Source organism: Lonchura striata, chromosome 11 (genome assembly GCF_046129695.1).
Source record: "Lonchura striata isolate bLonStr1 chromosome 11, bLonStr1.mat, whole genome shotgun sequence".
NCBI classification, from domain to species: domain Eukaryota; kingdom Metazoa; phylum Chordata; class Aves; order Passeriformes; family Estrildidae; genus Lonchura; species Lonchura striata.
The window spans coordinates 5,817,463-5,841,645 of record NC_134613.1 but is presented as its reverse complement, the minus strand read 5'-3'; the positions used below and the strand labels follow the sequence as shown (position 1 = coordinate 5,841,645).

The 24,183-nt window shown below is 53.8% G+C and overlaps 1 protein-coding gene across 3 annotated transcripts; it reads left to right on the top strand.

Annotated features, from left to right (window-relative positions):
• Positions 1-9,727: 9,727 nt before the first annotated feature.
• Positions 9,728-23,888, top strand: LOC144246947 (uncharacterized protein C15orf39 homolog). Of its 3 annotated transcripts, none has more exons than XM_077785837.1 (3): positions 9,728-9,839; positions 18,738-21,770; positions 22,371-23,888. In XM_077785837.1, exons 2-3 carry the CDS (start codon positions 18,785-18,787, stop codon positions 22,388-22,390), a joined length of 3,006 nt encoding a protein of 1,001 aa, XP_077641963.1. In that variant the 5' UTR covers positions 9,728-9,839; positions 18,738-18,784; the 3' UTR covers positions 22,391-23,888. The 3 variants fall into 3 exon arrangements, with proteins under 3 accessions (XP_077641963.1, XP_077641961.1, XP_077641962.1); XM_077785835.1 differs by having other exon boundaries at positions 18,738-21,774; XM_077785836.1 differs by lacking the exon at positions 9,728-9,839 and having other exon boundaries at positions 12,854-21,774.
• The last annotated feature ends 295 nt before the right edge of the window (positions 23,889-24,183 follow it).

The window sequence follows — 24,183 nt, the reverse complement described above, 5'->3', positions numbered from 1 at the left end:
TCCCATAACAGGAAGATTGTGGTATTGCCTCTGCTTCCTTGGAGAAGCAGCATGTGGGCTGTGAATCATGCCTTGGGTAGCAGAAAGGAGATCTTCAGGGCTTACTCCCTGCTCCTCTAAATATCCATCCATCCATCATCCATCCATCCCTCCCTAAACCATCCCACCAAACCCAGGTGCTCCCTGTCATCCCAAGCTCTCTCCCACTGCTGCTTTCCTCCCTGAGGCTGGGCTCACAGGGATTTGGGGTTGTCGATGTTGGTGCACATCATTTGCCCTGGTTTATCTGCTCTGTTTGGGATGTATTTGTACTTTCTCATGGTACTTCTGAGGAGCAGAAACCAGACAGCTGTTGGGCTGCAAAAACTTCAGTGGGCTGGCATGGATGATCTCTTCAGAGAAACATTTTTAAGGGGGGGAAAAAAGGGATTTATTTATTTTTCATAGCTTTCTTCTTCTTTTTTTTTTTTTTTTTTAAACTACTTAGCTGGTTCTTCAAGGCATTCCAGCCCCAGCAGCATCCCGTGGTGAGAAGTTCCCTGGATGAACACACAGCCTTAGTTCACCTCTGCCAGGGCAGGGACCTGGCACTGGAGCATCACCAGTAATTTTCCACCCATCTCCACAGTGTGGAAATACACCCAGGCATGGAAAAAGCCTAGAAGGGAATAAAGAAGACACTTGGCCAGTAGAGCTTGGCTGGCTCCCAGCTCAAGGAACAGCTTCAGGTTCATCCCCAGCTCTCCAGTGCTTGGCAGGCTCCGCTGACTGAGCTCCTACAAACAGGACAGGCCAGCAGCATTCCTGCCAAAACCCCGGCTGCTCCCGCTCCAAGAGCTCCCTGCGCCGGGTTAGCTGCAAGACAAAAAGGAGGGAAAGTGGCCCTTTTGTGGGGTTTGGTTGGGATTTTTTCCTTCTGCTCACCGCAGAGAAAAGGAGAAGGAAATACTTGGCACGGAGGGCCGAGCAAGGGGGAGGCCGGGGAGAGCGGGGATGTGACGGTGGGAGGCGAGCGGGCCCTTTATGAGACTCTAATTACTCCAGCCAAAACCCACATTAGCCCGATGAGTGAAAAGAGGTTTTTACGAGGACAATAAGATGTCCCAGCCTGCCGGGGCGGTGGTTGCCAGCCGGTGGCCTCGGGCTCTCGGAGGAGCCGCTGGTGCTGCTGCTGCTGCAATTCTACTCCAGCTCGGCAAGAGGGTCCGGCCGTTTCCCAACCTCGCGGTGCTAATCCCTCTTACCTCAGTGGTGCAGCAAGAACCCCCGGAGCCAGCACCACCTCCCACTGCCGGCGGCTGCAGAGCACACGATGTTCCCAGACAAGGCTCCTCACACCCTGCGCAGCCCCGGCAAACAAGGGCGGCTTCCCACATCCCGCGAGCATCCTTCCCCCAGCAGCTTTCCTTGGAAAACACCCTTGAAGAGTCACTGTCCCCAGCTCACTTCCTTGAAAACTCGGGTTGCTGTGAACACGGTGGTGAAACAGGCTGGGAAGGGGGCACCAAGGGCAGACATGACCGAGGTCTGTGATATCCTGATGAGTCCAGAGAAGATAAGTGATGAGAGGGTGATGACTCACTGCCTCCTGTGCAAAACCCAGGGCCATCCAATTCATCCAGCGTGTCCAAAGGAGATGTTTCTCCATAGGATTTCTCCTGACAGGAGAGGATGAGGGCATCTTCAAAAGGCAATTCCTGGAAGAGGAAGCCACCCAGGACATCAAGACCATCATCAGCTCATAGAGTGAAGAAGCTCACTGAGGTCTGATGTTTCCTGGGATCCTCTGCTTCAGCCAATGGTTGTGGAGGAAGAAAACCTGTCAATGAGGTGTTGCTCCCACATCCAAGGCACAGGGTAGCAGTCAGTTCCTGGGGACAGGCTGGCCAAGGGTTGGCCAAGCTGCAGGGTCATGACTGGCAGGCCTGAGCAGGAGGGGGTTATTTGGGAGAGGTGGTCACGGAGAAAAGAAGATATCCCCTTTCCCAAGGTGGCTGAAGGGAGATGAAGAGGCCAGGATTTAGCCCCTGGGAAGAATGAGTCAGTCACAGGGGTGACCACAAGGATCTGTTATCACAGGATCTGTTATCGGTGGAAAATCTTCTCATGAGGGCATCAAAGCAGCTCCTTGTGTGCCAAAAGGAAGGGGGAAGGGGAGGAAAAGAGGACAAAGATCCTCTGTGCCAGGCAAGGAGAGTTCTGTGTCCCCCAGCCCCTCTGGGATGGTGCAGGAGGGGGTTCAAAGCCCTGTGTCCTTTCATTTGAGACCTTCTTCAGCCCATCCTGGCAGCCCTGGGGCTGGGGGAGCTGGGAGGGGAAGGTCTCACTCTGACAGCACCACAGAGCTGGGCCCAGCTTGTGTTACTCACCTTGAAAGTATGTGAGTAAACAGAGAAGGCTCTTCTTCCTGGTCCCACCTCGGCAATTAGGCTGCAGACTGGAGCAGATCCCTGAATCCAGCCTGGCAGATCATGGTGATGCTCTGCTCTCTCCTGTGCCGAGTCCTCGGGCCAAGCCACCCAGGAGAGGAGGATGGTGAAGCCCCAGTTGGCCTCCTGGGCCATCCCCTCCTATATAGAGCCTCTTGGAGATGTCCCACCAGGAGGAAAACACCCCTTTCCCATCACTTGTGGTGTTTTTATATGGGAATAAATCACACAGGACTCCATTTTTTTCATGGTGGAAAAAGCCCATTCTTTTTATGCAATTTTACAGACCTTGTGTGTGACTCCCATTTAGTTAGTAGCTTTCTTGACAATTATTGGTTAGTAACAAGTTGTTATTCTGTTTTGATTAGTCACTCAGACACTCAGTGTGTATGTGTAGGAAAAGTTGTTTGAGAGAGGTAGTTTTCATTTTTCCATCTAATGGTGTAAAAATAGTTTATACCGGTGCCAGTTGTTTTTCACCCAGGAATAGATTGTTATGCTAACAAACTGTTCACAACAGGATTGCTTTCACATGGGAACTTGCAAAGTGCTAGCTTGCCTTAGAAGAAATGACAGGCTAGCCAGAGCAGGCCTGCTTTTATGAAGCCTTTCTTTATGATTTTTCTACCTTACTGCAACATTTTTATAACCTGCGTCACCATTTTTTGTTGCTGAGCAGCAGTGACACTCATGGCTCACTGTGGCATGGAGGAAGTGGAGCCAACTGGGAAGAACCCAGTTGAGGGAGACAGCACCAGCTGGGAGGAAGAGGTGATCCCACAGGAAAGGGACCACCCTGCTGGCACAGCAAAAGCCTCTGAGCTCCAGGCCACCACTGTAGCCATGTGTCCCATTGGATCCTGATACCTTCCACCTTGATCCTTCGGGTTCCCAGAGAGGCTTGGCCCTTCTTTGTGGAAAACCTTCATCCATCTTGGTGTCCTCTTCCCCACCAGTGCCTAGAGGAAGAGGAGAGACCACCCTGGACCATCCTAGAGGGAAGAGAGCAGCCTCCAGAGCAGGACTGCAGCCAGCTCAGGGCCAGGGAGCCTTGCAGAAGACTGAAGCATTCATTTCCAGGATTGACAGTGGTTTCTGCAGGCAGGAGAGGGAATAAAATGGTCAAATTCCTCACGATTCCATGCCTGTCCTCCCACACAGAGTGAAGGAATGCGGGAGATACCGCAGCAATGCCATGCAAACACCCTGGAGAGGTGAACCTCCTCCTGACCCCAGCTAGGAGAGAACAAAAACTGTTTTAAAGACTTTTGGAGCATCTTGATGCATCCGTGGGAGGCTTGTGGGCACTGGATGTGTGGGAAGCAGCTGATAGGTCAGTAGCCTGAAGGAACACTGAACACATGGACATCAGAGATAACTGGTGGAGACAGAGTCCAGAGATGTTACAGAGACCTGTGGCTATTCCCACACTGGGAATCGTGTAGAAATAAATTAATTAACCATTTCAGAGCTTTAGATACAGGCAGCAGCATCTGTGCTGACACAGACACAGGGATTCTCTTTGGGAATGAGGCCATGGATGGGAGGAGAAGGGGGAAAAGGTCTCTGTGTTGCTGAGGTTCAAACTGGGTGACCTCAACCAGAGCAGAAAAAAAAGAGAGGAAAAAAAAAAAAGAGATTAAGAAATGGCAGCTTCCTCAGGCTGATTCCTTGCAAGGCTTACTCAGAGTTACATCATGGTGCTTATTAAGGTGCAGATCCCTGAGATCCACGGGTCCAGAGCCTCTGGAAGGATCCCTGGGGATGTGGGACTCCCTGGGCAGTAGGGATGGCACCCCAATCCCAGCTGTGCCACTGAGGCCGGCTCCCCAAACACAGGCACTGCTGATGTCCCCACAGAGGGACTCGGCTTCGTCTGGGAGCCCAGGGAGGTGAGGGGTGCTTGGGCACGGGGCTGCCTCCCGTGTGTGCTCATCCCAGTGTTCTGTGGCTGGGGCTGCACAGCTGCTGCCGGCCAGAGCTGAGGGCAGCTCACCAGCTCCCCTGAGTCGGCTGTCACCACACCCAAGGCTGTTCCGAGACCACAGGGCTATTCCTCACCACACAGCACTGAGAAGGTGGTTTCCCTGCACTGGCTGCTCTTCCTCTGAACCAGGAATGCTGGGGTGTCCCTGGAGGTGCCCAGGGAATAAACCCAGGTAGGGGGCTGCTTCCCAGTGGAAGGGCAGGATGCAGAGGTGGGGCTCACAGGGATGGATGCTCCTGAGAAACTGCCATGGCACTGGCCTGGATGTTCCATGGGTATCCATCCTTGGGTTTGGGGGTGTTTCCTTCCTGCAGGCAGGGAGCAGGTGAGCCACCCCAGCGCCTGCACCCTGCCTGCTGAGAGAGCAGGGAGTGTGTCAGGAGCATCCCCAGTGCTGCCACCGTGCCAGGACTTCCCACAGAGGAGCATCCAAACGTGCCAAGCTTAGCAAGTCCAGCCGGGAATTCAGCGCTGGAGCCGTGGGCTCCAGGCCCGTGTCCTGATGCACAAGTGGCTTTCCTCAGCTCTGGATGGGTTCCATCAGCCTGTGGGCTGCTCTAAGGGGCTTCTCCCTCCCTGCATCCTCCTCCAGGGTTTTGCAGGATTTCACCTCCCGTACTGGGAAACAAAAGCAAAAAGAAACACCATGGCTTTTTTATTATGAAGTGCAGAAGCGGCGCGTGAATGAATGCCTGGGCAGTAATTCAAGTGGGAACATGGAGCTGGAAAGCTTTCAGCTCCCAAACTCAACCCGAGCCTCAGCACTTGGCTTTGTGCTGCTCATTCATCCACAGGGTTATTTTTGGATTCCTCCTCCTGGGAGAACAGGATTAGTTTTGTTTTTAGTGTTCCTTGGAGAGCAGATTGCTGAGGGAATGATTTACCAGAGAAAAACCCTCTTGGCTGGTGGGGTCTGCTCAGTTCCATGATTCTGGGTGGGAATGTGATGATCTTTCATGTTCCTTGGGGATTTATTCCCACTCTGCTCTTGCTGGGGCTTGGATATCTCATTACCTAAGGATAATTATCTAGAGATAATAAGCTACCTGCATCTCTGGGTTGCTGGGCCTTGTCTTCATTGCTTTCCTGGGGCAGCAAGCAGAGTAGGTTAAGATTTTTATTTATTTACCAATAACTGTAGGCCCTGTCAGGATCCAAATCAAAGTTTTGAAGGAGATAAAGCTGGAAAAATGTTGGATGAGCGACCAGACTTGCCCGTGCCATATTTTCTTAGAATCATAGAATGGTTTGGGTTGTAAGGGAATTCAAAAATCATCCAGTTCGAGACATAATTTTCTCCTAGTTCAACCTAAAAAGGGGATCTTAGCCTCGACAGAAGGAGATCCAGAGCAAAGAGGGGTGGGAGAAGCTGTAAAGACCCACCCCAAAAAACCCTCAGAGTGTGGAATCTGATTTCCCAGACAGGGAGAGATGTGGGAGTGGATATTTCAGAGGATGTTTGGGTCTCCTCTCGCTGCCAGCAGTCACTTGGAGGCTTGGATGGAGCTGGCAGCTTCCAAGGCTTCAACTCCTTCTTGGCTCCAGAAGAAATGAGTGGGATGAGGAAACCTGGATTCCTCTCTTCACAATAAGTGTACTTTAAATTTAGCCACAATGGCAGCTGTTGGGAGCCCTCCCTCCTTAATCTTCCCTCCACCACTCCATCCCTTCATCCCTGTTTTCCTCTGTCCCTCTCCTCCAGCCAGGCTGTGCATGGGAAATTTGGACTGTCTGTACAGCTCTCTTATTCCAATTAGCTCACTAATTAGAGCCTCATCAGGGGTGCTGCTGCACCAAGGATGTCTCCAAGGTGAGAGCTGCTAACAAGGCCAGGAAATCCCTGGCAGGAGCCCTGGGGATGGTGGGGTGGGATAAAGTTCCCTCTTGTCCTCTTGGACAGAGCAACAGATGCTGGTGTCCCAAATTCCTTGCAGTGGGATAGAATTTGGGGATTTTTTTGGGGGGACCGAGGGGATTTGCCTTCATTTCATTTGTGGGATGTGTTCCAGCTGTTAGAGGAGGACCCCACCTCCCACTCCCCTCCAAATGGCTCCTGAGCCAAAGAAACCATCTCTGTTTTGGCTCTGTTGGATAATCTGGGGGATTGCCAGATGATTTGAGGTGTGGAATGGGGTTCTCTGGTCCATAGGAGCAAACCCAAGGTCATTTTGGAGGGCTGCTGTGTTTAAAACCAGGGAAGCTGTGGGGTTTGTGGCAGCTGGTGACCTTTAAATCCCTCCTCTCCCTGTCACCAGGAGATCAGTTGAGTAGCTCATCTCTCCTGAAACTAAAGCAGGACTTTATGGGGAAGCAAATCAAGGAGAAGAGGGGAAAAAAAGAGGGAAATGAATGAGGGTAGATATTACTGGACAGATCTGACACAGGAAGAGGCAGTGGACAGGCCTGTGAGGTGGGGACCACCCACATTTCTCCATCACTCAAACCCCTGACCAGCTTCACTGTGGGTTCTGCCCTCCTAGAGAGGGTTAAATCCTACTGGGGGGCTTAAATAGCACCAGGACAAACTGGGGAGCAAAAGCTGGGACAAGAACTGACCCTTTTTGGGGTATGGGAGAAGCAGTGTGGCTGGGGAGCAGCAATAAACTCTGAGTGCTGCCTGGATGCCCATAATCCCACCTGGAGCCCCCACATCCCTGTGTCTGCCAGGGTGAAGCCCAGGATGGGTGTCCCACAGGCACAGGGAATTTGGGGACCCTGCAGGCAGTGACAATGTGAAAACAGCAGGTTTCCTGAGCACTTAGGGGAAGCCACAGCCCAGCAAACATCAGATTGAACGGAGATGCTGAGGCTGAGAAGCCTCAAAAAGAGAATTGAAAACCACATGGCTAAAATTTGAGTGAATCAGTCAAATCCTCACCTCCCTGGGCTCACAGCAAACCCTGTGGGGATTCTGGGGCTGCTCCCATCACTGGGTACAAAACATAGAGGATGCTGATGGCTGGAGGGGCAAAAAGGGTGGGAATGGCCATGCCCTGAGTGGGAATCACCACTCACCTTTCCCCCAAAGACACACTCCTAAGTCTTTAAAAATTAATATAAAAATAAACTTAAACAATGAGTTTGTTTGTTTGTTTTTTTTTTAAGTTGATGTCTCCTGTGCCAGCAGGTTTGATATCTCAGCAAAGAGCTGCTCAGACCATTGCAGTCACTAAGGCAGAGATGAACCACACATGAAGCTGAGAGAAGGAAATTCACAGGAAAAAGAACAAAACAGCAAGCAGGTATTTGCTGAGATAGCAGGTAAAAACTCCCCTCTCTGTGCCAGAGAAATGCAAGAGTGAGAAAATGTAGAAATTTAGCTTTCAGAGTCCAGCTGGATGCAGCAGGGATGTGGCCAAACCAGGATGAGGAAAGGTGCTTCTTGAGTAAAGTTATGTAAATGTATGAGCCAAATCAAGCTTAAAGGGATTATCTGCCATTTTGAGGGAATTGTGATTCTATTCAGTCAGGTAAAAATTAACACTGATAGTTTTAATGCCCATAACACTAAATAACAACCTGTATTGTCCACCCATTTGCTTGTTTTAATATATATTAACTATTCTGTGTTGCACACTAATATGTAACATCTCATAATTGAATGTAATAACTATTCTGTAATTTCATTACCATTTGACCAAAGAAAATATTAATGGCAACACCTGATCGATGAGCCCCAGACAAAGCAATGGTGTGTAAACTTTGGAGCCAAGGGACTGGGAATTTCACACTAGCTCCTCCCAGATCCTTGTTTTCTTTGCTGCTGCCACAAAACTGCTATAAATTAAAGCTTTAAGTGGAAAATAATGCTTGTGAGGCCAAGGAAAGGAGAATTTAAACCCTTCTTTCTCGGTCTTTGTCCAATGAAGTAATAAGAAAGGGGAATGATTTCTTTTTGACTTATTTCTCACTGCCTGAGGGAGCTGAGGCACTGCTTCACTCCACGGCCTTGGGCAACGCACTTAATCTGCCAGGATCTGTGTCACTGTGTTAATCATATTTACGTGCCTTTTATGAGGGTTAATGATTAGTCTGGGAATGTTTGCATGGACTTTTCCAGACGCGGCTCCTTAGATAAAGGCTCCGTGGTAATGCTTGGGGCTGGCAGGGGTTAAATGCAGGAGGAGGGGCTCTGCTTTGGGGCGGGACGGACTCCGAGAGGACTCGGAAGCCAACCCCAGCCCACCCTAGGCTGCCGGCGGATCCCTGGCCCTGCGGACGAGATGGGAAAGCGATTTTTTGTGGACACAGGGAATTGTGTCCGGCCGGAGCCGGACCTCCGGCCACATCCCGCTGGGTTCAGCCTGGGGAAGGCTCCTCTGTGCTCTGCAACGGGGGAGCTCCTGTTTCACAGAAATCCTTACAATGCATGGGCTGCAATGGGGGATCCTCTTCATGGGGACTGCCGGTGTCACCGAAATTAGGAAATAAAACCCCTTAACACCGCTGGAGTTGTAGGAAGCTGACGTTTTTATCCTCCCGGATACAGGGCGGGTGGATCCGTCTAAGGGGCACTCCTGGCTCAAGATGATACACGCCTTTATTTAGAGACGCCAATTCATCACAAAATGTTACATATGAAGGGCTTCGCTGTCAGGGTGATCTGTGCTCGTGTTTTTGACCAATTTGTTACTCAGGCGGCCGTGGAGCCCCTGAACTGGATTGGGCGGTCCGGACTTGATGCCGGGCCCTCGGTGTTCTACAGCCGCATGGTGTTCCGTGAGCCGTGACTTCACCCTCAACACCTGCACCGGGGGATCCCCTCGATGGGGGTCCGCTCCTATGGGGGTGCCTGTATTTGGGGGCATGTCCCGAATGGGCACTGCCGGTAAGTGGGGGGGTCCTTCAGGGGGTCCCTCCCTCATGGGGACTGCTTGTAAGGAGAGTGCCCCTCTCTAACGGGGTCCCCCCTAAATGGGAGGCTCGTTCCTGATGGGGACTGCCTGAAATGGTGGCCCCTTCACTGGCTCCACAAAATGGGGGACCCTTTAATGAGGCGCAATACAATGAGGGCTGCTCTTAATAACTCTCCCCCCTCACGGTGGGCTCTCCATGCGGCCCCTCCTCTATAACGGGGGGCTCGCGGCAACGGGGAACCCTCCCTACAGCGGCTCCCCGGCTGCGGGTATCCCCCATAACTCGGGGGGTGTCCCCGATCCGAGCGCGGGGACAGAGTCCCGACCAGCTCAGCGCACGTTGCCTGGGCTGTCCTCTGCTGTCTCGTCCCATCCCCTCCCCTCCTCCGGCCGGCCCATACGCACACCCAGCCCTCCTCCTTCTCCTCCTCCTCCTCCTCCCACTTCCTCCGCACAAGGCGGGCTGCCGGCCGAGCAGGGGCAGCGCCCCCCGTTCCCCCGTCCGCGCCGAGCCCCCAGCCGAGCCCGCAGCGATGCGCCGGGGGAGGCGCCGCGCCGCAGCCGCAGGTGAGTGCGGGCCCGGAGGGATGCGCGTCCCGCAGGAGCCGCGCTGGAGCGGAGGATGCGGGGGCAGCGCGGCGGGGCCACCCCCGGCCAGCGCCGCGCTCGCCTTGGGCTCCCTCGGCGGGTGCAAGCCCCGAGCAGGGCGGGACCCCTGCACGCCTCCCTCGGGATCGTCTGCTTCTCCTCGGGCCGTGCCAGCAAAAACGGGTTCCAGGCTCCGGATCCCGGGGTTTTACCCATTTATGGACACCTGGGATCCTGCGGCTGATTCGCAGCCCGAGCGCGCTCCAGCTCCTGCGAGAGGTTGATTCTGGGGGTCGCCGGAGTGTTGCCCGCACTGATGCGGTGGCCGCGGCTGTGCGGAGGGGACAGAAGGACAGAGGTGGCCACGGCCACCCAGCCCTGCCACATCCACAGCTCGTGTTCTGGCGGGGGCCTGCGAGTCCCAGCCGTGACCGTGGCCAGCGTGGGATGTGAGTGACATCGATGGGCCGGAACGGGATCGATGCCTTCTGGAGGGGTTTGAATCCCCCGAGTAGAAGGGGACGCAGCCCCGGAGCCCTTCTGGTGACTGCCCATGGCTCCCTGAAGTTTTGGGTTTTTTACATAAAAGTGAATATTCCTTGGCGGGAGGGGGGTTTCGGCTTTAATCGCAGACAAGCCGTGGCTTGGTGCGTGCGTTCCAGAGGGATACTGCCTTAAAAAGCAGCTGGCTTGGTCCACGGGAAGGCTCCGGCTGGGCTTTTGCCCGCCTGGGAGGAGCTCGGGAGCTGCAGACTTGGTGGAAAAGGGACAAGAAGCGGAATGAGGGAGCGGGGACGGCGGACGCCTCTTGTTTGTTGCCCCAAATGACCGAAGCTGTGGGGAGCGATGCCGGTGAGCTCGTCCGAACCCGCCGGACGTGGGAATGGTGACCTCCTGGGCGGGATCCCAAAGCCCCGAGGCTGTGAAAGCAGGATTGAAGGGCCGGGGGAATCGCCTCCTTCCCGCTGGAGTCGGGGAGACCCCGGGACCCCCCGTGCCGCAGCACCTCGGGGGCTGGGGCTGCTGCCTGGCAGCGGGTCTGGGAGATTTTCTTGCTCGATTGCTGCGGTTGGCCGGGGGCTGGCGGCTGGTTTTGGCATCGCGTGGCGATGGAGGAGGCGGGAGGCTGCGGGGAGAGGCTCCGCTCCGGGCATCGCATCGCGGGGAGGAAATGCCGGCGAGCCCCGCTGACAGCGCACACGGGCGCATTGCTGGCAGCTGTCGGGGCAAAAAGAGATGTCTGAGGTGTTCCCAGCGGCCTTGGCAGGCCGAGGAGCAGCGGGAGCCCTCCCGTGTCCTTTGGACACCCGAAAGGCGGCAGGCAAGGCTCCCGCGGGAGCTTCTCAGGGAGGTTTCGCTGCTGGTGGCGCGGGTTCCCTCTGCGCTTGGTTTTACTTTTACTCCTCCCGGCCAAACGGCCCCGTGTGGGAAAAGCCCTGAAAAGAGGGAAGAGGGGAAAAAAGGAAAAGAAGATTAAAGAAGAGCAATAACGGGCTGTGTTTATTCCACCCGCTGCTTTTCCCAGCTGTGGGGTTTTGGAATTCCTGGCTGCACGTGTTGGGGTTCTCGCAAGCATCTCCAGCGCTGATTCCCACGTGTCCCCCTCCTCCCCCGCTGGCTGGGATATTCCCAGGGGGAAAAGGCTGATGGTGACAGCCAAAGCAGAGCAGTTTTCCTGGCGTGGTGCAGCTGTGGGGATGGCGCTGGTTGGGCAAAATGCCGCTGGATTTCATGGAGAGAGGGAGCTCCTCTCCCGAATTTGGTCAATGAGCTCAGCCCTATCAGACATTCCCTGTGCCGGCTCCGGGCCTGCAGTGGGATCACTCGTCCTGCTCTGCCGCCCTCCAGCCCGAATTTAACTGGGAGCTGGGTGAAACAGAGCGACTGCATGGTGGCCGGTGGTGTCACCCGATCCCGAGGTGACGGCGGGGCCAGTGTCACAATCCCCCCACGGTGGGGAGTTGCAGATCCCCGGGGCTTCAGCGAAAGGGAAGAAGCAGCGGGGAAACTTCGGGACTCACAAGATGCTGGATTTCTGTCCCAGCTTGTCCACCCCCAACATTGCCACAGCTGGGAAGGGATCCCATGCCTGCATTCCCCAGGGAAATGGATTTAAACGCCAGCCTCCCTAGAGATCCCTTTTGAAAGGAAAATAATCCAGCCTGGGCTTTCTTCAAGCTTGCTTCCATTTGAAGGGAGCTGTTTTGCCTGGATCAAAGTGCTGGCAACCTTCACTGGTACTGCATGTCTTGGGAATGACCCCGGGGAATTATCCTGAGGATAAAACTGTGGGAACTGATGTGGGGGAGCTGCTTCCAAGGGTGCAAGCAGGGAGGGAAGCCCCGCGGCTCCCGTGGGGGTTTCCAGGGGATTCCAGGGAAGCAGTGTCCTTCCTGGGAAGTGATGAATTGCTGAAGCTGGCATGAGAAACCCACCGCGAGGGCTCAGTGAGGGGTGCAGCCTCAGTTGTGCTGTTTTGGGCAGGGCTGGGGAGCTCTGGTCCCCTCCTGGCAGAGCTGCAGCAGCACCAGGGGCTCGCTCCCTTATCTCCCCCACAAGTCTCCCCCCATATCTACTGTGTTTCCCCTGCTGTTGATGTGGCTTTTATCTTATCTCCACGTGCTCTTCCTCCATTTCCTCCTTGGCTCCTCTGCTAACGCTGCCGCAAAAGGAGGAAAAAAACAGCCACAACTGGAGAGATCCTCCTGCAGGGAGTCCATCCCTGGGCTTGGGGTTGCTGGGCCGTGCTGGGTGACAGGGGGTGACATTTGGCCATGCTGGGAGGGTGCTGAGTGATGCTCAGGTTTGTCCTGGCTGCCTGGGTGATGTACAGGATGCTCAGGTGATGCTGGGGGATCCTGGCTGATGCTCCAGTGCTGCTCCTGGGGCTCAGGTGATGGTCAGGTGTCTCAGTGGGATGCTCAGGAGACGCTGGGTGGTGCCAGGTGAGCTCAGGGAACACCTGGGGTTCTTGGGATGCAGGGCTGTGCTGGGACAGGCTGCCAGCTCCTCCTGCTGGCACCACCGCCTGTCCCTGCGGGCCAGCCCCACCCCACAGCAGCCCCAAATCCCCTGAGGAGAGGCTGAGCTGCTGCCTGGCCCTAAAAACCTCACTTTGCTTTACAAGGTGAAGCCGGGATGGGAATTTGGGGCACTCGATGTCTGTGTCTGCTGGCTCCTCACCTGAGCTGACCCAGCTTTGCTCCCTGCTGCCTGCAGCAGAGGCTCTTTGAGCTCTAGAACCAAAGCAGCCAGAGCTGCCCAGGACTTTTCCAAGGAGAGGGATGGAGAAAAGCCCTGCCAGCCTCCCAGGACTCCCCCGCTGGCAGGGAGGGTGGCATCCTGTGGGAAGGGAGATCCCTGCACAATGAAAGCCCTCAGGACTGGCCACGCTGTGGGACGTGTACAGAAGACTGTGCACCTCCAATTAATGCACACACAGTTATTGGCCCTGCAGTGACATTCCCTGTGGAAATGGACTCGGATGTGCAGAGATTCCCTGTCCTGAGCCAAAGCCTGCCTGATGCACTGAAAATTCGTGCCAAGATTATCAGATATAATTATAGTTGTTTTATTGGTGTTTTCATCAGAAGTAACTTGTTTGGAGTCCAAATATTAGTCAAACAAGTTTAACGCTTTGCTACTTTTGCTAAGTTTATTTTGTCTTTTTACTAGAAAAAAAAAATGTGGGAAAAGCTTTTTATGTTACAGAAGTAAAACTGTGTTTCAACCAAACTTATCCTGGGAGTTTGTGCAAGGATTTATGTATATTTGGAACAAAAAAGAGATGCACTAACCTTCCATGTTCTGCCTCTGAAGGCTTGAAATCTATGATGATGAGGCTGCATTTTTCAGAGATATTAACAGGAGAACTGAGCAATCTGGACAAAGTAATTGAACAAAACATCACAAGATCTTCTGTCCCATTATATTGAAAATCAGCACTGTGGGAGATTTGGCGTGAGCAGCAGCAGAGGAGAACTGATGGAATGTTTGGGTCGGGGTGGTGCAAGAGGCTGGAATGTCAATGGTTAATGCCTCAAACAATGGAGCACTTGCAGGGACTGCCCAGGTGCACAGGGCACACCCCCATGGGGCTGCAGTTACCTGTTGGACAAGATAAGGGCAGAGGCTGATAAGAGACAAATCCTGCCCAGTGCCACGGTGCTTTTTGGTGCTGCCAGTGTCCCTGCTCTTGTGGCTCAGCTGCTGAAACTCCCCTTCCCGGGACATTCAGGGTTAGCCTGGAGATCTTCATCCCCTCTGCTGGGCCATCATTGGCCTCTCAAGTGCACCTACACTTCCAAGTGTCACAGGCAAACAAACACACCGAGGTGACATCATCCAGAGTAAAACTCCCTGCCCCAGGAGAGGTACCTGGACGTTTCCACCAAGACTGAGCATTTTATCAACCCATGGAATTTGTGTTTCCTGCACTTCCCTCACCCCAGATAGATCATCACAGTGGAATTGGAACCTCCCAGTCTTGTTGGAAGATCCATGGGTGGTGGGATCCTTCTGCTCTTACCCTTCTCTTTCTTTTCCTTAGGCATTTTTGAAGTGTTATTTTTATGCTTTTATATTGCCATATTACAGTAGACAATAACCAAAACAGCTTCACTGCAACCAAATTGTTATAAAATAAACCTTATATATATATGTATGTATGTATCAATCCCAATTATTAATTTTCTCACTCTAATCAGGCCCCAAAGATCGTTTAACAAGGACCTGGGCTGTCCTCCTTTAGCAGTCAGGATGGGCACATGACTTGACACTTGAGGTTCATGTGGCAGCAGATCATTTTGGGTGCAGTTCCCTTTATGCTTTTTCAGAAATATGATGCACATGGATGCATATGGTCCTGATTGGCTGAATTTAGTTACCACCTGGCTTACTGGCCAATAGTGGTCTGTGTCCATAACTGTCTAGATTAGATTCCCCAGCACCCTAGACTGGTTGAGGTATTAGGGTTACCTATAACTCTGAGACCTCCAGGCAAGCTGTTAACCACCACAGGTTCCCCTTTCTGTTTTTAAAGGCAAGGCAATGTTTGTCATCTCCTGCAGGGCCCTTTGCAAAAAGGATGATAAACACTGCACTATGTCCAAAATAATTGATAAAAATAATAAGCCTAGGTTGGTGAGGCTCTGCATCCAGCTTGACAAGTCTAGCCTTAGCAGTTGTTGTCTATTCCACATACCTTCAAAAAGGATTTTTCAAGCATGTCTGAGAGCCATCAAGCATGGCGTCTCAGGGTGGTATGCCACACACTATTCACATTCATAACCCAATTACGCAAACGAAGAAAATTGCATTTAACTTTCTTACAAACTGTTAAAGTTTAAAAACTATCATGCCTCTGCTTTTGATCTGTCCCAAGTGGGTTAGACTTACAGGGGCAGTTTGCTTTTACATGACCTTGTTGCCCACAGCCATAACATTGGTGTGTTACCTTCAGTTGCAATGCAAGATGTCCCCAGAAGCATTCTATGGTATTCTGTCACCATCTGTTAAAACCAGGCGGGGCAGTGTTCTTTATCTCTTCCATGACTCACCCTCCCTTGGGGAGATATCTTCTGTCAATGGGCCATTGAGTGTCACTGCAGGATTGATAAGATTACATCATCCCATTGTGAGATGCCCCACCCAGTGGAAGAAGCCAAGCATTCCTACCTGGATATAATCTGAGATTTCAAACACCACAGGCAGCCTTTTCCACTGGATTCCCAGAGGAAGACCAGACCCTTCTACTTCACCACTTGATCTTCAGAGGAAAACGACAGCCTTTTAAAGGATCACTGCTTCAACAGAACCACACCTGTCACTTGAGGAAGACTGCAGACACCACTTAGTCGGACTGCTACCAACACCCTGACCCCAGTGTGTCAAGTCAAATTCTGACTCTGTCAGTGGGGTTTTGTTTTGGTACTACTGCATTTTACTTTACTTTTCCTATTAAATTGTAGGGATTTTTAAAATTTATACATACCAGTGAAGAACTGCTATATCTATTCTCATATCTTTGCCTGAGAGCCCCTTAAATTCTAAACTGTAACAATTGTAGAGAGGGGGTTTACATTTTCCATTTCAAGGGAGACTCCTTCCTTCATTAGCAGACACTTGTCTTTCAAACCAAGACAGAATCAGCTAACAAAGCAATACTCTCTGATTCAGCCCCAATTTTAGCATGTATATTAATTAACTTATTTAAGGATGGATTTTCTTTTGGTAATAAATCTATAGCCCTTTTGCAGTCCTCATTTGCACTATCCCATGCCAATTTTCAATTAATTGATTTCTTGCATCATTATTTATTACTTGCTTTTCCATGGCATCTGTAAGAGACAGTTCAAAGATCCCTCGTCTGCCTCACGAGCACCATCAAGAATGCAGATTGAAGCCCCCCTAAGGACTGCGACCCTTGAAATTCTAACACAGGGGCACTGGCCTGACTGAAGTGGGATGTCTGCCAAGTGTTACCTGCAGATGTGCTCGCTGGACCAAGACTGCTTTCCCATGGGAACCGTGAAACAATGGGTCCTGCTCACTGCTGGGACTGGTTTGTCCTGTTCGGAACTGGACTGTCTGTACTTGTTCTCAATGGACTGATTCTCCACTGTCCTGTACCTGTTCCCTCCACATACCTTCCTGTTCCCCCGCCCTGGCAGAAGACTATAAAAGACCCCTGAGTTAACCAAAGAGTTTGAGGTTCTCCCTGATGTGACAAGGCAGACCTATTGGCTGGCTGGACGACGAGGATTTTGTGTCTGTTGGTAGCTCTTACCCCCTCCCACCTCTTTCTCTCTCTCTATCTAGCTTTTATCTCCTTTCTAATCCTTCTATCACATTTGCTGTGGGCACTCAATAAAAGGTGCATTTGTTTTGATTAATACTGAAAGCCCCTGCTGTGTGTCTTCTGCACTCTGAGATTGGTAAAACAAACCATCACAACCCCTGCTTGTACTAGCAGATTGTGACAGCATTTCGTGTCCTCTCTATGAATTGCATGTATGGGTCCTTGAGGCCCTGTTTGATCATGGAATACCTCTGGGTTGGTGTGGCCATGTCTGCAACATTCAGCAGGGCTTGTATCCCCAAGTGTTTTGCCTGTACTAATATTCAAGGACGTAGGCGTGCCTTTAACTGAGGATTGTCAACGGGGGGCAGTCCCATAAGCTGAGAATCCCCAGCCCCAAAGGGTGGATCTTGCTGCAGTACCTCTAAATTGCGCTGCCCTCGATCCTCTGCATATCGCTGCCAGGTGGACTCGAACATCATGCATTGAACTGAGGTACGAAGCAGCTTCACTGTCTGTTTAATATCTGAAGGTGTCATCTCATTGGCAGTAAGAAACACTAACATCCTTGCTACTGCCAGAGACCACAGTGTGTGTTTGGAGCCCGGCTGGCACAGTTCAGAGAGGACCTGTCATTTAGGGAAACGTACTTGTCAGGTGTCAGCACCAGTCATCCCACCCGCAGGCTGTGAGTCAGTCGATGGCAGTGGGGGCACGGGCACAGAGATATTTTCCGCACCTTTGAGATCCCCATCCGCAACGGCAATCAGCTTTACCTGCCTCCAGAAGCTGACCAGATTGTAGGCAGATTTGGTGACCGATACCGGCAGTGTGGCAGAAGCGTTCTCTCACGGGTCAGCAAGAGTGTGATAGCTTGGTTTCCCTCCGTTAGGATGTTGTGAGCTTAATAATGAAAAGCGTCCCTTGGACTTCTCGAGCCCTGGCTGTGCATGTGGCAGGGTACCATGTCCCGTGGTCCTGGGCACCAGCAACCTCCCACCAGCGCTTCAGCACCGGCTGCCGCTTCCCTCTGGGCTCTGCTCGTGGCGTTGGCGGGTGTGCCGAGCGGTGGCCGGGCTGCAGCCGCAGGCAGGGGTGTGCCGAGCCCGACACCGGCGATATGGAGCGCGGAGCACAGCGATGGCTCCCGTGGCCACGACACGGGCGGGCTCGCCTGCAGCACAAACGCGTCTGCTGCCGGTGGCAGAGGAGGTCTGGTGGCATGGCAGGACGGTGCCACAGGGACAGGGGGCTCTGGTAACAGCCGCTCTCCTGTCGGTTCTTGCCCGTCCTTTCTGCCCGCACTCCTGAAGTGGCACTCACTCCTCCGCCAGATTCCCCCTGCTCTCCATCCTTACGGGATGATCCACTGGGCAGTGCCCACAGCACATCAGCTGTGCCTTTTGAGCTTTGCTTGGCTTTTATCAGTTTTAAACTGTGCAATACCAAACACCAGGTTGTTTAAAGGTGTCCTAGGGTATAATATTGACGTTAATTCCATTACCACCTCCAGCTGCAATTCCTAGGTTTTTTTTGTCCCTTATCTCGTGACTCAGAGATAAGGCCCCCCAGGAGGAGCTATTCTTTTGGCCACATGACTGATAAGATCACAGCATTCTATTGTGAGATGCTCCGCCCAGAGGGAGGAGCCAAACGATGTCCCTCCAGGAAGACCCATTCTTTTGGCCACATGACTGATAAGATCACAGCATTCTATTGTGAGATGCTCCGCCCAGAGGGAGGAGCCAAACGATGCCATCAAGGATATAAGCGGGGTTGTGCAGACAGCAAGGAGATCCCGTCTTCCAAGAGGAACAGCTGAGACCTTCTCTACACTGGACCTCCAGAGAGAAACTACATCAGTCTACAGGACCACTGCTTGGACAGAACCATATCTGCCACCACTGCCCTAGCCAGCAAGTGTCAGGTTGTATCAAAAACTCTGTCAGTTGTTCTTTTGTGCTATTGTATGTATTTAGTTCTTCATTCCGTTTTTCCTAGTAAATTGTATATCTGACTTAGAGCCTCTCACTGGTTTTGCTCTTCAAACCAGGACACTTACTCTCTCTCTTTTGCAGGAAGGCCAGCTCAGCTCTCCTGTGGGGACACTGGCACCAACCTATAAATGGCCTCAAAACGGTGCTCACAGCCTGCAGACCCTGTGATTCTCAAGAAGCTGCCTCGTCTGGAGCCTGCCACCGGCTTCCTGCCCAGGCAAATCCCAGGCACATGCAGCCCTGTGCCCCACCCGGGCTCTGCAAGCCATTTCAGCTACAAGGGCTCCTACTTTGCCTGCCCACTGCAGCAGCCCCCAGCTGGCTGGAGCCCCACGCCTGCCTACCTGCACTACAGCCCCGGTGCCCTGAGCCAGCCCGTGCCAGCTGAGGGGACACTGCTGAGCTTCCTGCCATACCCACCAGAGAGCCTTGACACCAGGCTGCAGCCCCCGGGCAGCCACAAGAGCAAGGGCAGCCTGATAAGACAGGAGCAGCTGATGGCCAGAAAGAAGCTGGACAGTCCCAGGTGCCCCTTGCCAGTGAAGAAGCCGGTGGTGGTGAAGAAGGCAGTTCCCCTAGCAGTCCCCAAGCCAGTGTACGGTGCTCCCGCCTCCTTCTTGGCTCCCAGGATGGCTCTGCTACTCGGGAAACAAGCAGAGAGCCTGAAGCAGCGACCAGGTGAGGCGAACTGGGCCCTGCCCCCTGCCACCCACCCTCTGCACCTCAGCGAGCCCCACAGGAGCGATCCCTGCGCCGAGCACAGCCTCCTGCTGCTGCCCTCCAGCCTGGCCCTGCCTTCCAGGGAGCAGCTGAGCTCCCCTGCTGCCTTACCCCACTACTGTGTCACCTTTGATAACGTTGGGCCACCCCCCAGCACCCCGTTCCTGGAAGCAAGTTATCCTTCTGCCCAGAGCCAGAAGAAGGTGCCAGAGGTCCCCAGCCTCAGCTTGGACCCCTGGCCCAAGCTCCAGCTGCCTGACAGCAGCCCAGTGATGCAGGAGAGGTCAGCAATGTGCTACCCACCTCACCCTTACCCGCTGTCACCCCACAGAGCTGGCCCCCTCTACCACCCCCCAGCTCCCAGTGCCGGGGAGCCCAGTGCCCTGCCCAGCTTTGGCTACGTGGCAAGCAGGGAGCCCTTTCCCGGCACCTGCCTCCAGCCCCAAGATCCCAGCAGTTTTTTTCCCAGCCCCTTGGAGCCCTACGTGCCGAGGACAGCGGGTGGCAGGCTGGGGGCAGCGCTGAGGGATGCTGAGGCACCCAGGGATGCCGAGCTGCCCAGGAACACCGGGTACCCAGGGTTTGCCATCAGCCCGGGCGATGCATCCGCGTTCCAGGCCTCCTTTCCCGGCACGGAGCCGGGCTGTGAGCAGCACGGGGCAGACAGTCCGCAGTGGCGAGCAGCACCGAGGCACAGCAGCGCTTTCCAGCCTGTCTGCACCCCAGAGAGGATTTCTGGGGGCTCCGGTGGACTGGCTGAGACACTTCCCGAGAGAGGAGGGAGCTGGGAGAAACCCAGGCAAAGGGAGGAGGAGCACCTGTGCCCAGGGAGGAGGAAGAGCAGCCCAGCCCCTCAGGACACCCCCCATGGGGGACCAGGGGAAGAAAATGCCTGCAAGGTCAAGGATCCAGCCAAGGAGCTCCTCCGCCCTTCTCTGTCCGTGACCCCCGTCAAAGAGCTGGAAGAGCTGAGGGACACCAAGGCTTTGTCATCCTCCCCACCAATGCCTGTGATCCACAATGTCTTCAGCCTGGCACCCTACCAGGAGTATCTGGAGAGGGCCAAGGTCACAGACCCCATTCTGTTCTGCAGGAACCATCTGTGGGAGGACTCCTCACCCCAAAACACGGGTGGCAGCCAGGAGCCTGCTGCCCTCAGAGACGTCTCAGTGGTGTCCAGCCTGAGGTCAGGCAGTGATGCAGTGCAGAGCCAAGAGGAAAGTTGTTACGGGAGCATCCCTAAAAAGCCAAAGGCTGAGGCCCAAGAGCTGGAGTCTCAGGAGGGCAGCCCTGACAGGGTGGGCACTGAGGAGCCACCCCCTAAGGAAATGGTGCTGGACCTTAGCTTCAAGAAGAGACTGGTGGAAGCTGGGGACACCCAGAGAGCCCCTGGCTGTGCGGAGGGGACACTGGACCGAGATGATAAGGAGGAGAAAGAGGCTGCAGGAGGGAAGGTGGGGTTGGCAGAGGGTGCACAGCCACGGGGGCCTGAGGTGGACTCTGGAGACAAGAGCAGCTTCCAGAGCTCAGCCAACTTCATGTTCCAAAAATACAAGCTGCTGCCCTCCCTCCCAGCCAGCACTGAGCCCACCCAGCAGGATGGCAGCTCTCAAGCCCCCCAACCCAGCCCCCCCAGCAGCACCCCCACACCAGCTCACCCAGCTTCCTCTCCATCCAGCACCCCCCTGTTCCTACAGCCTGGCCCCCAGCTCAGCATCATCCTGGCCCCAAACCCTCCCCAGATCCTGGTTCCCAATGCCCCCTCCACTCCGGTGGAGGAGAAGGTGGTGGTGGTCCAGAAGGTTGGTGTTCTCCCCTCACAGACCCCCTCGGGGCAGTACTTCACCTCCCTGCACACCTTGCTCTGTGACACGATTTCAGGCTCAGTGTCCCGCTCCTCCCCGGAGCTCCTGCAGGAGTGGCTGAAGAAAGCTGAGCGGGCAGAAGAGCTGGGAGAGATGCCCAAATCCCTGCCCCGCCCCAAGAACGGCTCCAAGGCTCCCAGTCCTCAGAAGCCCAGCAACGGCAAGGAGATCTGGCTGGCTTTCCAGGACGTGGCCAGGCTCCTCACTGACCTGCTCTCCCAGCTGAAGACCTTCATGTCCGCTTGCCCTTTCCCCCACGTCGTCCGGGCAGGAGCCATCTTCATCCCCATCCACGTGGTGAAGGAGAAGCTCTTCCCAACGCTGCCCGGGAGCTTCGTGGACCAAGTGCTGCAGAAGCACAAGGTGGAGCTGCGTCCCACCACCCTCTCGGAGGAGAGGCACCTGAGGGACCTGGAGCTGAAGAGCTGCACCTCCCGCATGCTGAAGCTCCTGGCCATCAAGTGGCTTCCTGAAATCTACCCTGACCTGCTCAACCTGCACTGGCACAACTCCATCCGGCAGCGGCTCGGTAGGTAGCCCTGCATCTCCTGGGGATGGGTCCCTGGGGCTCTCCCAGGGATGTTCCAGCTGTGCTTGCCCTCCAGGTGTTGCTGCTGCTGCTGCTGGGGAGCAGCCAAAGGTGCCTCAGCATCCCTGTCCTCCCGAGGGTTCTGCCCAGCTTTTCCTCTGTGGGCTGTGGAGGGGGCAAGTTTCAGCTGGAAGGGAGAAAACTTATCCTGGGGGTATTGAGGAGGTTTCAGACAGTTCCAGACCACTTCTGCCCATCCACGGGAGCAGTGTCAGACCCATGGCTGTCCCATCCAGCTGGTGACTTCACTGCTCTGTTCAGATAACCTTTTGTTGCTGCTCAAGGCCAGTAACAGCAACTTTATTTCTTCCAGGTTTAAGCTCAGCTAGCCTTCCAAGTAGGTAACTCCTCTTCCACGTGGGTTGGTAGGAACTGATGGGATTGTTTTGTTGTTTTGTGGAGGTGTGTGTGTGGATTTCATGTGATGATGAGCAGCTGGAGCTGGCTGGGAAGGCTCTGCTCCCTGGGCCGTGCTGGAGCAGGGAATATTCGGGATGTGGGTTTCTGCCCTCCCTAACCACTCCTTCCTCTCTCAGGTAGCCCTGGCATGGAGGCACTGAAAACTGATGGCAAAGTGACAGCCATGGACAAGCCAAGGGAAAGGAGGCACTGAGGAATGTGCCAAGGGCAACAGCCAAACGGTGATGGGAATGGGAAGGTCCTGAGTCCCCAGAGCCATGGATGCTGAGACCACCAGCAGCCCTGCAGGCAGGTGCTCAGCTCCACCTGCATCAGGCTCCTCCAGGATGCCCACACCTTGCTAGGGACCCTCTGGGGATGCTGCTCAGGTGGAGGACAGCTCAGAGTGCTCCAGGGACACACAGAGGGATGCTGCTGGAGGGTTATCCAGGCCCACACATGGGCTCGAGCCCCTCACAGCAGCTGGAGATGCTTTTCTTTGAGCGGATCATCTTCCAGTGCATGCCCTGCCTTCATCCAGGATTGCCCTGGTGAGCTGAGAGGGAATGGCTGGAGGTCCAGAGGAGCTGGAGCAAGAGGAGCATGGAGATGGCCACAGCACCGTCCCCAGCCTTGGAAAAAGGGACTGCAAGGATGACATCCCACCTCCTCCTCTCTGAATCCCCCCTCCTGCTTTATCCACGCCATTCCCAATAACCATCCCCTTCCTCTGGGATTTTCACCTTTATAGTGCCACAAAGAGCTGGCACAGCAGCAAGGGCAAGGGAATGATGACTTCCATAGTTTGAAACTAAGATTTTTTATCATAAATGAAGACATTTTACAAATGTTCTGGATTTACCTTTATAAGGAGCTGCTGCCTTCAGGTCACGTGTTTTGGGTTGTTCTTTTCTTTAAATATAGTAATTTATATGTGTCTTTTTATTTAAACTAAAAAGCTGCAAGAAAAGTTTAAAGACTCTTAAAGAAAAGAAAACCAAATCGCTTTGCATCCCAGATCCTGTCCCAAAGGAGAACATGGGAGATGCACGTTTAGGGACCACCTTGGTGCCAGACCTTGGAAGGAGGGATCCTTTCATCCCAAAGGGCTACGGGCATGCCAGGAGGGACGTTGGCATCCCAGCACTAAGGGACAGCCCCTCACCCTGGGGGGCTGCAGCAGGGTACACAACAGAGGCCTTAAAAACTCATTGCTCAGGTGTTCTTCAAGCTGCTGCAGGGCATGGAGGAACAAAACAAGGGTTACTCAAGTTTCATTTCACTACAGGGGATATTTATTTTAAACTAAGAAGATGGGGGGATGGGTGGGGGGTATGGGTAGAAATGACCCTACCCAAACTGTACTTATTTTAGCCAAAAGGTGTGTGACCTACTGGGAGATTTCTGTGGTGCCTGCCTGTTTTATTGTGGGGATGGGGTGGCTGTGGATGGGATGGGTAAGGGGTATGCTGCTGTTCTCCTCACTCCCCCCACCACTCCATGCCTGTGCACAGTGATTCAGAAAGCAGTGTTTGTAAATAATGTTGGTTTTGTACATATATAAGGTTCCAGGAAAAAAAGTTCCTTCTCTTTATGTAGTTTTTTTGTAATATGAAGAGTTGCCTCACCTGGTTTAAAAGAGTTTGGCTTCTTTCGAGACATGCCCTGGTTCTGTTTCTGCTTCCCAGTGTGGGCACAACGGGATCTCGGGGGGTTGGAGGGTCCCCAAACTCTGATGCACTTCAATAAGCCACGAGTGCTGTGCCCAGCCCCTCTGTCCCATCACTGCAGGCTGGATCCAGTGTCCAGGATGCCACCACAGGAGCACATCCCAGGCTCCACAAACCCCCCAGGTGACAGCCTGGGAAGAGGGTGCTGGTGGGAGTCTGAGCATCAGAAACTGGGCAGGAGAGTCTGGGGTGCTCAGGGATGCAGCCTGGGCTGACCCAGTGGG